We start from the raw sequence: 12,301 nt of genomic DNA, 5'->3' as shown, positions 1-12,301 counted from the left end.
CCGCATTGAAACTCAGGGTTTGCTGTTGAAAAAAGTAACATCTTTCAGCCTAAATGTGACAAAGTTTGCCCTACATGTTAAAATAGCCTTCTAACATTCCTTGTCCAGTCTTACATGAAGGATGGCCAATTGGTCATGATGTTCATGGGCTGCAACTGTCTTCCTGGAACCAAATCCTAGAGCAGTGTTTTCCAAATTTTTTCCTGGGACCCACTTTTGCCAGTTGCCAACCTTCAGGACCCATGCCAGCTGACCAATGCGAAACACGCCGGCCGACCTTCATGGCAAACACCGGCTGACCTTTGTAACACACGCTGGCTGACCTTTACGACACACGCCGGCCGACCTTCGCAACACACACCACATTCACTTGCCTTTAATGTGAAAGGGAAGCTTGCTTGGTCCTCATGATCTCACTCCAATCAGGTTCACAGGAGGAGAGAGCAATGTGCATATCAGTGCAGAATTCAGCCAGTTCCTTTGTGCCGTCATCATCTTTGTGAGAACGGAAAATCCAACCTTGCACATTTCGGTTGTCATGAAGGGCAATAACAACAAAATTCTTGTTTTATTCAGCACTTCTGGGAGATGCTACTGCAGAATGCTGACAACCTGATGGGACTTTGGGGTATTTTTAACATGCTATCACAGATCAGGTACAGCAGCGTAGTCTTTTTATTTGAGTCAGCTGCAAGTCAATACCTGACTCTGAGGTCTCAAACTCAAAATTAATTTTTCACCCACCACTTCTTTTTAAAAATCTGAAACTTCTCTTATTTAAGACCATAAGACCATAAGACATAGGAGTGGAAGTAAGGCCATTCGGCCCATCGAGTCCACTCCGCCATTCAATCATGGCTGATGGGCATTTTAACTCCACCTACCAGCATTCTCCCCGTAGCCCTTAATTCCTCACGACATCAAGAATTTATCTATCTCTGCCTTGAAGCCATTTAGCGTCCCGGCCTCCACTGCACTCCGCGGCAATGAATTCCACAGGCCCACCACTCTCTGGCTGAAGAAATGTCTCCGCATTTCTGTTCTGAATTTACCCCCTCTAATTCTAAGGCTGTGCCCACGGGTCCTCGTCTCCTCGCCTAACGGAAACAGTTTCTTTGCGTCCACCCTTTCTAAGCCATGTATTATCTTGTAAGTTTCTATTAGATCTCCCCTTAACCTTCTAAACTCCAATGAATACAATCCCAGGATCCTCAGCCGTTCCTCATATGTTAGACCCGCCATTCCAGGGATCATCCGTGTGAATCTCCGCTGGACACGCTCCAGTGCCAGTATGTCCTTCCTGAGATGTGGGGCCCAAAACTGGACACAGTACTCCAAATGGGGCCTAACCAGAGCCTTATAAAGGCTCAGTAGCACATCGCTGCTTTTATATTCCAACCCTCTTGAGATAAATGCTTGAGATAATTTGCCAGTGCTTACCTGCATATAATATATATGAGTGTTGCATCCTTATTTGCATTGGCACAATTGACAAAACCATACCTCAAGAAATCATCTTCATGCTGCTTTGTTCCCAAGTTAAGTTTCTTCTTTGTAGACTGTTAACCAAAGGTCTTGGACTTCTGTACAGAACTAACACTAGCACTACTTTGACCTACCCTGGACTCTCCTGATCAGCTCCCTCTAGCAAATTCTGTTGTGGGCTCCTGGCCAGTAGGTATACTGCCTATTTGTGTCTCTGCAGGTCTCTTACTTGTAAGAAAATGCTTGATCTTCTCAGTCCTCTTGCCTTACTTGCCAGCAGCTATAAATGGAAGCAGCTCTACTCTGTGATTTGGCACCAAAAGCACATACAAGGCGCTTGATGTCAAATGTACATGCAGGGCACATGACCTGCTCCCTACTGCCGCTTCTGGCCAGACAACTGCACATAGCCTAATTTCTTTCTTATTTAAATGGCAGCAATGGCCGCCACTATCAATAAAAATTCCAGTAGTGACTCTTGAGCGCTTCACCTGCGATCGGGAGGACCGTGGAAACAATGCAGCCTAACGCTCCATAACCCTCCACATCCACCGGCAGGTTGTGACCCCTACTTTGAAATACCCTGCTCTGGACAGTGAGGGTGTTGGGAGAGTGATGGAGAACTTGGTAAAATAGAAAACTTGTTTTAATTGTTTTGTGTTCTAGCATATAGAGGGAGATTATGCTAAATGTGCAGCATGATTTGCGTTCCCAGTATTTTGTTTCAAGATAAACTAATTTACAATTGTGATTCTTCTACTCAATAGAATGTCATTGATCTAAGAAAATCACTGACAAAGTTTGTACAATACACATTTTCTTCCAGAAGGATTTGATATGGAATACTCCATCAGGCTTTACTCCATCTGCACAAGATGCAATTAGAGCTGAACAGTTGAAAAATGAAGGTATTTTCTGTGTGCAGGAGCAGTTATTGTGTCATCATTTTAAAATGCTTCATCACAGTGTTCAAAATGTCCACAATATATTTGTTAACTTGATGGAACTGCTCAGGGTAACAGATGTTAGTGTTTGTTGCTGCAAATTAATGTATTCAAGGAGCAGTCATCACTTTGAAATGTTAAAAATTAGAGTTATATAATTTTCTCAAATGTAATTGTTGGTTTAGACTTGAGTAAATAGTCAGCAATTGGTACATTTCCCTGCACCTCCACTTGGAGGAGGGATAGGGTGTTGTATTTGATAACTGGTTTCTTAACTCGTTATGTGGATCAAAAACAGACTTAGCACATGCTGTGGATTCAAAATGTTAAAACCTCAGCTGATGCTGGCGAAGATTAGAAAAATATCCAAAAACCCTGTGTCTGGCAAATGTCCAGTACTTTGAGAATTCTTACTTGTTCTCTACATGGCTTAATCATTTGGCTTATCTAGGACTACTTATTGAAAAAGATGTTTCAAATTTGAAAGATCATCTAATAGCTCCAAAAGAAATAGAAAGGAAAAGACTGCAAACGCTGGAAATCTGAATTAAAATCAGAAAATGCTAGAAATACTCAGCAGGTTTGACAGCAATTTTGAGAGAGAAATAAATTAAATTTAATGGCCGACCCAGGACGCGATGCCTTGCGAGATCTAACGGGAACTCGCAAGATATTGCTATCTGGACCCCGCCCACAGTGGGCAGAGCCCATATCTGCATAATCAAGTGTGCAGTAAGGCACACTTGAATATGCATTCGCCGGAGTTACCCAAGGCGTGGTAACTAACCCCTGCGTCTTGGACACCCCGAGTGAGTGCTGGTTAGCACCGGTCTCTACAAATGTGAGCAGGCGTACCAGCACTTGGGGCCCCAAGTGCTGAGGGGCCCCTGGGTGGTCAGGCTCTGGGTAGGGAGTTGTTAAGTGCAGGATCTGGGACTGAGTGCGGCTTGATGGGGCGTTCGTCACCGAGGTCCCAAAATGAAGCCTGTTCGATAGCAGGGTCGCGCTCGACACTGCAGGTGCCCGGAAACATCCGGCTAAACCCACTCGACACAGGACTCTGTTTCATTTGCGTTTTGGTCTGCAATGTTTCCCTGTTATTATTAGCACAACATTTAATCTGTTCTTGATAACTATCTCTTCCTAAAATAATACAATTCCTATACGGAGGCCACAGACCAACGTGGAGCAACGCCACAATGATACCCATGCAGCGGCAGGGGTGTGGTCGAGAGGTGTTTTGGGCTGCTCAAGATGCGCTTCAGATGCCTGGACCGCTCTGGAGGGGCCCTCCAGTACCTGTTGGAGAGGGTCGGCCGCATCGTCATGGTCTGCTGCGTCATGCACAACATAGCCCAGCAGAGGAGCAATGTGCTGGAGGAGGAGGATGACGGTCAGGATGAGGGGAACTCCTCCCCAGATGAGGGGGATGATGACGGTGGAGCCGATGCACGAGACATGGGGGATGGACGGGAACACAAGGCTGCCCGGCGCCGCCAGCTGGGCCAGGAGGCACCGGAAGCACTGGTAGCTGCACGTTTTGGCGACCACGGTGGGCGGCAGTAGTGATGGGTATGGGCACAGGCAGCGGGTTCGGCACCTCCCCAATGGACAACCACCCTCACCTCCCCCACCACCACTACAACACCCTCATCTCCCCCACCCCCAAGCCCCCATCACCACAACACACGCATGCACACCACCCCTCCATGACACACCTGCCTGCGGCACAACGGGATGGGGGCACGGTCGATGGTGTATGCGGGTCTGCTACAAGGCATGGAGGATGGTGACAGCCTGCTCTGCGATGGCTCCGCGCCATACATCGTTCAGCAATGCCTGACTCAATGTCACGGCCCTCCACCTGGATGGACTCTGCACGCTGCCCTGACACTGCATCTCATGGCCCTGTCGTATGGCCAGGGCTGGCGTGGGGGAACCATGGGGGGGGGGGGGGGGGGGGGGGGCGCAGCTCACACGCACCGGAGCCCAACCTCTTATCGCAGCATCCCTCGGACACACTGCAACACGCATCGGACAGAGTATAGAGGCAGTTTGCATAGGTGTGGAATGGGTTTAGTAACAGACGTCCTGCACTTGTGTCAACTTACTCATCCGTGTCTGCATTTCTGGCCTTATGGGCCCTATGGCTACATCTAGGTGTTCCCCCAGACGGTACAGCAGAACTGGAGGTGGACTCCTGTGATTCCTGCCCTGTGCCTGGGGTCCCCGTCAGCTGCCATTTCCTGGATGGGCAATTGGGATGGCGTGATCCACCCTGTTCTGCCCGCTGCCCATCAGGTGCACCAGGAGTGGGGGGGGGGGGGGGGGGGGGGGGCAGAAGTGGCGCAGGGTCTACGTGGCCCCTGGAGCTCTCCATAGAATCATAGAATTTACAGTGCAGAAGGAGGCCATTCAGCCCATCGAGTCTGCACCGCCTCTTGGAAAGAGCAGCCCACCCAAGGTCAACAACTACACCCTATCCCCATAACCCGACAACCCCACCCAACACTAAGGGCAATTTTGGACACTAAGGGCAATTTATCATGGCCAATCCACCTAACCTGCACATCTTTGGACTGTGGGAGGAAACCGCAGCACCCGGAGGAAACCCACGCACACACGGGGAGGATGTGCAGACTCCGCACAGACAGTGACACAAGCCAGAATCGAACCTGGGACCTTGGAGCTGTGAAGCGATTGTGCTATCCAAAATGCTACCGTGCCACTCCATGGGATGGGGTTGCGAGCGGATCCAGCACCTGGGGCACCGGCATCACCTGGCGCTGCCAGTCTTGGAGGCCCGCACTGGTATCGACCAGGGTCTGGACATTCACGGCCATGGAGCTCAGGGAATGCGCCTCCGTGTCTGGCTCTGTACAACGCCGTCCATCACCTGGCCAATGGCGCTGATGCGATGGCCTGCAGAGACTTGGCCACAGCCTGCTGGGACTGGGCCGTGGCCTGCAGATACTGGGCCATGGCCTGCTGGGACTGTGGGACTGGGCCGTGGCCTGCTGGGGCTGGGCCAGGTTGTTGAGTGCCTCTGCGATGTTCAGCTGGCTCTGGCCCATGGCTTCCTGTGCGACAGCAGCCCTGTCCCAGGCCGCGTGCCCGGATAGCCCCAGGCCTTGCAGGCTCAGACCCATGCCCGACACCGTCGCCACTATCGTCTCCACAGCGGACGCCACCCGTGCGGTGTTGGCCTGTGTGGCACTCATGACCGGCACCATTTCCTGCTCCTGGACGTGGATGCACTCCTGCACTTGCGTCTGCAGGTTCTGGAAGCCGGCCATCTACTTCTCATGCCCCTGGGTCCCCGACTGCATCCAGTCTATGGGTTGGCAGGGGAACACCAGGGACCCGGGACCCATCCAGGCGATTGGTGTTTGCCGGGGCTGGGCTGCCCTCCCACCGTTAGGCCTCTCGGCTGCTCCTACCTCTACCTGCTGTACCGGAGCGGCTGTGCCGTTAGTGTCCCAAAAGCCTCACCACTAACTTGGCCAACCGAGGTGAGAGTCTGCGATGGTTGGGGATGGAGGAGATAGCTGTGACGCAACCTCAGTGTCTTCATCGGACCTGTGGTCGGGGGTCCCTGGGGTGCCGTATCCTGTCTGTCCATCCCCTCCGTGTTGGTGTGTTGTGTCCTTTAATGTCTGTCTGTCCCCTGTGTGCTGGTGTCCTGTGTGGTTGTGTTGTGTCCATCTGTCCCGTGTGCTAGTGTCCAGTGTGGTCGTGTTGTGTCCGTCTGTCCCCTGTGTGCTGGTGTCCTGTGTCGTTGTGCCGTCACTGGACTGGACCGGGGGGGCTTTTGCTGCAGCTGCCCTCCCCGTCGCTGCTCGAGTCCCTGTGGGCTGGTCGCCCAGGCGCTGGATGCGGGCGGTGTCTATCAGGTGTGCCCGGTTGGTGTGGGTCAGCTGGCTGTCCAGGCGCTGGATGCGGGCGGTGTCTATCAGGTGCGGCCGGTTGGTGTGGGTCAGTTGGCCGTCCAGGCGCTGGATGCGGGCGGTGTCCGCAGGGTGCTCCAGGTCGGTCACCGCGTGGCCCTGCAACACACAATACACCATCATGGTTAGGCGGGTGCAGGGGGGTGTGGTTCGCTGTATGGGGTAAGGGGTGGGTGCTGAGGGGAAAGTGCTGAGGGAAAAGGGCTGAGGGGAAAGCGCTGAGGGAAAAGGGCTAGGGGGAGAGGGCTAACGGGAGAGAGCTGAGGGGAGAGGGCTGACGGGGGAGGGCTGACGGGGGGTCTGAGGGCAAAGGGCTGAGAGGAAAGGCCTGAGGGGGGAGGGCTAAGGGGAAAGGGCTGAGGGGAAGGGGGCCAGGCAGGGGGGGGGGGAATCTCACTTGGTGGTGTGCCCCTGACCTCGGCATTGGCAATCTCCCAGTGCTCAGGTGCACCGGCTATGTCCAGTGCCCTCTGCTCGTGCGCGGCGAGCTGGTGCAGGCCTGGTTCCCCCCTCCAGTTCGGGCTTGCTCCCGTTGGTTATGGGCACTCTTTTCCTGGGGTGGGGGAGGAATAATAGCATTGTTAGGCAGTCCACTGCATGCAGTTGGGTCTATGTAGGCATGGGGGCGCAGGACCAATGTGGCTTGTGTGGGTGGCTGCAGCCACGTGCCTCAGGGCTGTGGTTGTACCATCCCCCTGGGAGGGAGTGGGTGTCACACATGTCGGGGTAGGGGGGTTGGTGCCATCGGCACACTGCTGGGTACTCACCCTGGCTGTCCTCAGTAGGTCGTGGAGCTTTTTGCAGCACTGCTCGCCAGTCCTGGGTGTCACCGCGGTGGCACTCATGGCCATGCCTACCTCCCTCCACAGACACCAGGCCACGTTGGTTGGCACCCTCCGGCCAGTTCTGGGGTACAGATGCCCCCTCCTCCCCTCGAGGGCGTCCAGCAGCGTCTCCAGCTCGTGGTGTGTGAACCTGGGCGCTGCTCGGCGTGGCGCCATGGTCCCCTGTCGGCGACGTGACGCTCGCCCCACCTATTGTGTGGCGCAGCGTTTACGTGGCACCGGGTCTCCAAGGCCACGCCCCCACACTTCCCGCCATGCCCCTGCTAGCCCCCTTGTAGGCCGGAGAATGCCGTCCCAGAACAGGTGCCGGCAGTGAGGTAAAGCGCGTCCGTTTTCCCACCGGCACCCGCACTCTGTCGCCTGAGTGGAGAATCGCGGCCAGGGTTATCATAGTTTGCAGCATATAAGTCGATTCAGCGTATAAGAGACCCCGTTTTATCAATGCAAAAATCATGTAATTTAGGCCCATACGAGGTGTACTTCGCAATTTTTCACTTGAGAAATACATGTTTTACTCACCTTATAAATCAGCGCATGGGATAAAGCGGCCAATATGTGCCTTGTTGACAAGACGATGCCCAGCAGTTTAAGACACGCCCACACAGAGTAGACTGTGTGTGTCGAATAATGAACAGAAATAGATCCTCCAACAAAAAAACAATGTATGAAGTTGGTTTCAAACAAAAAGTCAAAACATTTACTAACTCTGCTGCAGTGAGGGAATTCAGTGTTAGTGAAAAACTGGTGCGAGAATGGAAGAAAATCCTTTTGTAGAAGGTATCCCAAGACCAAATGCCCCATGAGAACAGGAATCAGCCACTGGCCTGATCATGAGAAGCATGTATCAGAATGGGTCCTGAAAATCATCACAATCGTTACATAGTCAGCAGAAATCAATGCATACACATTTAAGTAGGCCAAACCAAGTCCAGCAAAGATTTCAGAGTAACAGCTAGTTGGGGTAGCCATTTTATCTGAATGATCTGAATGTCAAAATTATCAGTTTCTGAGGATTCTTCATCACACAGTGGCAGAAAAACAAGTGTTGATTCTGCCACGGCAGTAACATAGATGAAATGCCCATAAATTTCAATATGCTCAGCAACCAAACTGTGGAGAGGAAAGATGCAAAAAAATTTCTAGTGAAAACTACAGGACATAAGAATTAAGATTCATAGTGGCACCAGCCTGCATGACAGACGGAATGAAATTAAAGCCTGTGGTAATTTTCAAATGTAAAACCATGCCTAAAATCAGGTACTTTTCATATTTATTTCTGCATGTTTGTGACAATGGATGGATGAGGATGGAGTGAAGTTGTGGACTGATAATGTGTGCGATAGGTGTTCCAGTGGCCTACGCCATGTTCAGATCCAATAACCAATGAGAACAACACGCACCTACAAAGAAATAGCACCCAAATTGTAGTTATACCCGAGAATCTAATACCTGTAGGTCAACCTGCAGATATATGCCTCAACAAGCCAGTCAAGATATGTTTGCAGTGAATGGAACAGGTGGATGGTTGGTGAAGAAAAACCTTAACAAAGAATGGGAATGTATGTGCTGCCCCGCTTGATGCTTTAAGTGGTTTCATTATCAAATCGTCGGATATTATTGCACAAATTGTCATCAGATCTTTAAAACAAATGCGGTATTTCCAATTTAGTGGAGAGAAAGATGATTTGTTGTGGAGGGATGATTCTGAAACCAAAAGCTCCATATTAGTCCAGAGTGGGAACCTTGCCATGATGCCATATCCAAAATGAGTCAGAATAAATTTGTTTAACTCTTAGCATTCAATGCCGAAGACTGAATTTGACTTTTTAGAAATGTTGACTTTGTGGTTAAAAGATATTCTTGTGGAATTAATTCATTCAATAAAATGTTTCACAAAGATTTTAATTTGAATTCCCGGTGTTTTATTTCACATTACAAAATGGTGACCACCACACCAGCAGTCACACTTTGAAACCTTGAAAATTCTTTCTTAAAACAGGGATCAACTTATACACTTATAAAGGGTGACTTGTATGCTGCGGTCTACGGTATGTGTACAGCACTGCAGGGAAATAAGTCAGTGTTGGCAAATTTTAACTTTCATCTTCATTCTGTTTTGCTATATAAAATTATTTTTGCTTTGATTTGTTTTCAAAAATATCCTTTAATATTATTTCCCCATTGTTACTTTCATTATATGTGAAGCATTTTGAAACATTTGCAGTGTTATTAGGTGATTTTTAAATGCAAGTCTTTTCTGATATTTAAAAAAAAAATTTAGAGTACCCAATTATTTTTTCCAATTAAGGGGCAATTTAGAATGGCCAATCTACCTATCCTGCACATCTTTGGGTTGTGGGGGTGAAACCCACGCAGACACGGGGAGGATGTGCAAACTCCACACGGACAGTGACCCAGGGCCGGGATTCGAACCCGGGTCCTCAGCGCCGTACACAGCAATGCTAACCACTGTGCCACCGTGCTGCCCTCTTTTCTGAAATTTTAACTAGTTTGTTCAGATTAGGGGTATCAGCACTGTGAGCATTTTTTCCCTTATATCGGCTTTTAAACCTGTTCAGAGTATATTATATATTTGTGTATCAGAACCTGGAACCATACAATCCCTACTGTGCAGAAGTAGCACATTTGGCCCATCAAGTCTGCACTGATCCTCTGAAAGAGCACCCTACCTAGGCCCACTTCCTCACCCTAGCCCCATAACCCCACATAACCGCACGTCTTTGGACATTAAGGTGTAATTTAGAATGGACAATTCACCTAACATGCACATCTTTGGACTTTGGGAGGAAACTGGAACGCCCGGAGGAAACCCACGCAGGGAGAATTTGCAAACTCCACACAGTCAGTAACCCAAGGTTGGAACTGAACTCGGGGCCCTGCCCTGAGAGGCAGCAGTGCTAACCACTGTGCCGCCATTCTCAAAAGTTCTTTCATGCTCTCTCTAAGCTCAGCTCCAATGCATCCCACATCCTTTCTCTTCTCCCCACATCTTCTGGAGGTAAAATCAAGACTGGATCCACAGTCTTCTGATCTGACTTCTTTCTCTCAGGAACTCAAAACTTTCAAACTCCTGGCATCCATCAGCCTTTCATTCCCCTCAGATTTTCAGGTCTTTAAGATTCAACGGTGGCATTGTGTAATTTGTCCTTCGTGATTGTATGTCACCATGGCCAGAATTTTACATTGTTTAAGCAGGCACACGCCCGACCCACAATTGTGTGAAATCACGCGAGTAAATGTCAGGCACACATCCCAAGGTGATCACACTCATGTGCAACATTACATTTGGCAGGCACACCCGGGAGTGCCCCGCTGAAAATTAAACAGGCAGTTAAGCTCATTAGCAATCTAAATTAATTAAATTTTACATTGCCCGAGTGGTTTAGCACTCTAGTATGGGCAACACGGGCGGGTGGCCAATCCGTTTTTTTCACATTTCTCATCCAAGGGTGGGATAAAAGGGAACAGGAGCATTGGCTGTGTGAGTTGTTCGGAGTTCAGATGAAAGTTTGCTGCTGCTTTATTGCTGAAATTTCATACCTTTTTGTGTAGTTTCTTCTGAAGTGTTTGTTTTGTTGGCTTTGTTTTGAGGACTCTTGTTTTGTCAACTTTCTTGGAGCATTTTCTGTCAAGTACAGCCTTCGGTGCATGAGACAGTGCCCTCTGCATTTCAGCATATGGGGATTTTTTTATTCCGCTGGGGGGAGCTCCTCTGAGAAGGAAGAGAGGGGCAGAAGGGAAAAGAGGTTATCTGTCCACAGGCAGCGTTGCAGGGAAAGACCTGTGGGAGGAGATGCACAGGGACGTGGGATGCAGGGTTGGCAGGTAGGGCAAGGCGGAAAGGACCATAGAAGATGCTTCCAGAGTGTACAGGCAGCAACCCTTCAACATCGCAGGTTCAGTGCCACAGGAAGCTCTGCCTCTCCAGGGACACCGTCACATCATTATACCACATGATTGGGCCAGATATCACCTCCAGCTGTATGGCTGGGCACCCAATGCAGTGGCTCTGCAGGTCACAGTAGCCCTCAAGTCTTTTGCATCTGGGTTCTTCCATGGGTCTGGGGGATCTTTGTGGAGTGTCCAAACAGCTGTCCACAGTTCTGTCAAGTTTGTCACTGATGCTCTCTTCAGACAGGTCAGGACATCACAAAGATGTGCATGTCAGGTGGGTTGGCCATGCTAAATGACCCCATAGTGTCCAAAGGTTATGTGAGCTTTTGGGATGATGGGGGTGGGGGTCTTTGGTGCTCTTTTGGAGGGCTGGTGCATACTCGATGGGCCGAATGGCCTCCTGCACTGTAGGGATTCTATGATTCATTCATTACTGGACAGTTGAAGCCAACCACGCTGAGCAAGCCAGAGGCAACTATTGCTGGATATCTCCGCACCCAGGCTACCAGAGACTGCATTCATGTGCCCATTAAAGCCTTAGTGAATATAAAGGGTTACCACTCCATGAACATGCAGATAGCATGCAACCACAAGATCCAGATTTGCAAGACAGTGCAAGGTACTCTTGCAGCCCCCATAATGCACATAGGTTCTGAGTTTTTAAAATTTGTGCCACTGTTATATAATTTAAAAAAGTAAACAAAACAAGGGCCGGGATTCTCCCCTACCCGGCGGGGCGGGGGTCCCGGCATGTCGGAGTGGCGAGAACCACTCCGGCGTCGGACCGCTCCAAAGTCTCCGCACCTTTAGGGGCCAAGCCCTCACATTGAGGGGGTCGGAGAATCCCGCCCAAGGCGTGAGAATAAACTTTTGAATATAAATGATTGACTTTACTTTGTAATTTCCATTTGTTTAAATATTCTAGGCAACAACTATATAAAAGAGGAGAACTACAGAGCTGCTGTAGACTCTTACAGTCAAGCAATTGAACTGGATCCAAATAGTGCCGTTTACTTCTGTAACCGGTAAGAATTATTTCACTGTCTGTTTTGTATTGATTTGTATGTTTCAGTATTATTAAATTTGTCAAGATAAAAACAGAAAAAGGGTCACCAGGAAGGAAATAATGAAGCTATGAATCAATAGATCTACGGAGAACATTTAT

At 49.7% G+C, this 12,301-nt stretch overlaps 1 protein-coding gene across 3 annotated transcripts in view; it reads left to right on the top strand.

Annotated features, from left to right (window-relative positions):
• The window catches only part of sgtb (small glutamine-rich tetratricopeptide repeat (TPR)-containing, beta), a 65,799-nt gene that overhangs the window by 27,583 nt on the left and 25,915 nt on the right, over positions 1-12,301 (top strand). For 2 of the 3 annotated variants that reach the window (XR_005459982.1, XM_038791056.1), the window contains exons 4-5: positions 2,312-2,393; positions 12,062-12,161. Coding sequence is in view for 2 of the 3 variants with exons in the window: in XM_038791056.1 (XP_038646984.1) it covers positions 2,312-2,393; positions 12,062-12,161 (182 nt within the window). In the remaining variant the exon portion in view is untranslated. The remainder of the gene's footprint in view (positions 1-2,311; positions 2,394-12,061; positions 12,162-12,301) is intronic. The other variant, XM_038791057.1, reaches the window with a different exon arrangement.

The sequence above is a fragment of the Scyliorhinus canicula genome, chromosome 3, assembly GCF_902713615.1.
Source record: "Scyliorhinus canicula chromosome 3, sScyCan1.1, whole genome shotgun sequence".
NCBI classification, from domain to species: domain Eukaryota; kingdom Metazoa; phylum Chordata; class Chondrichthyes; order Carcharhiniformes; family Scyliorhinidae; genus Scyliorhinus; species Scyliorhinus canicula.
The sequence above is the reverse complement of the archived record's forward strand: the minus strand, read 5'-3'. Positions and strand labels throughout refer to the sequence as shown.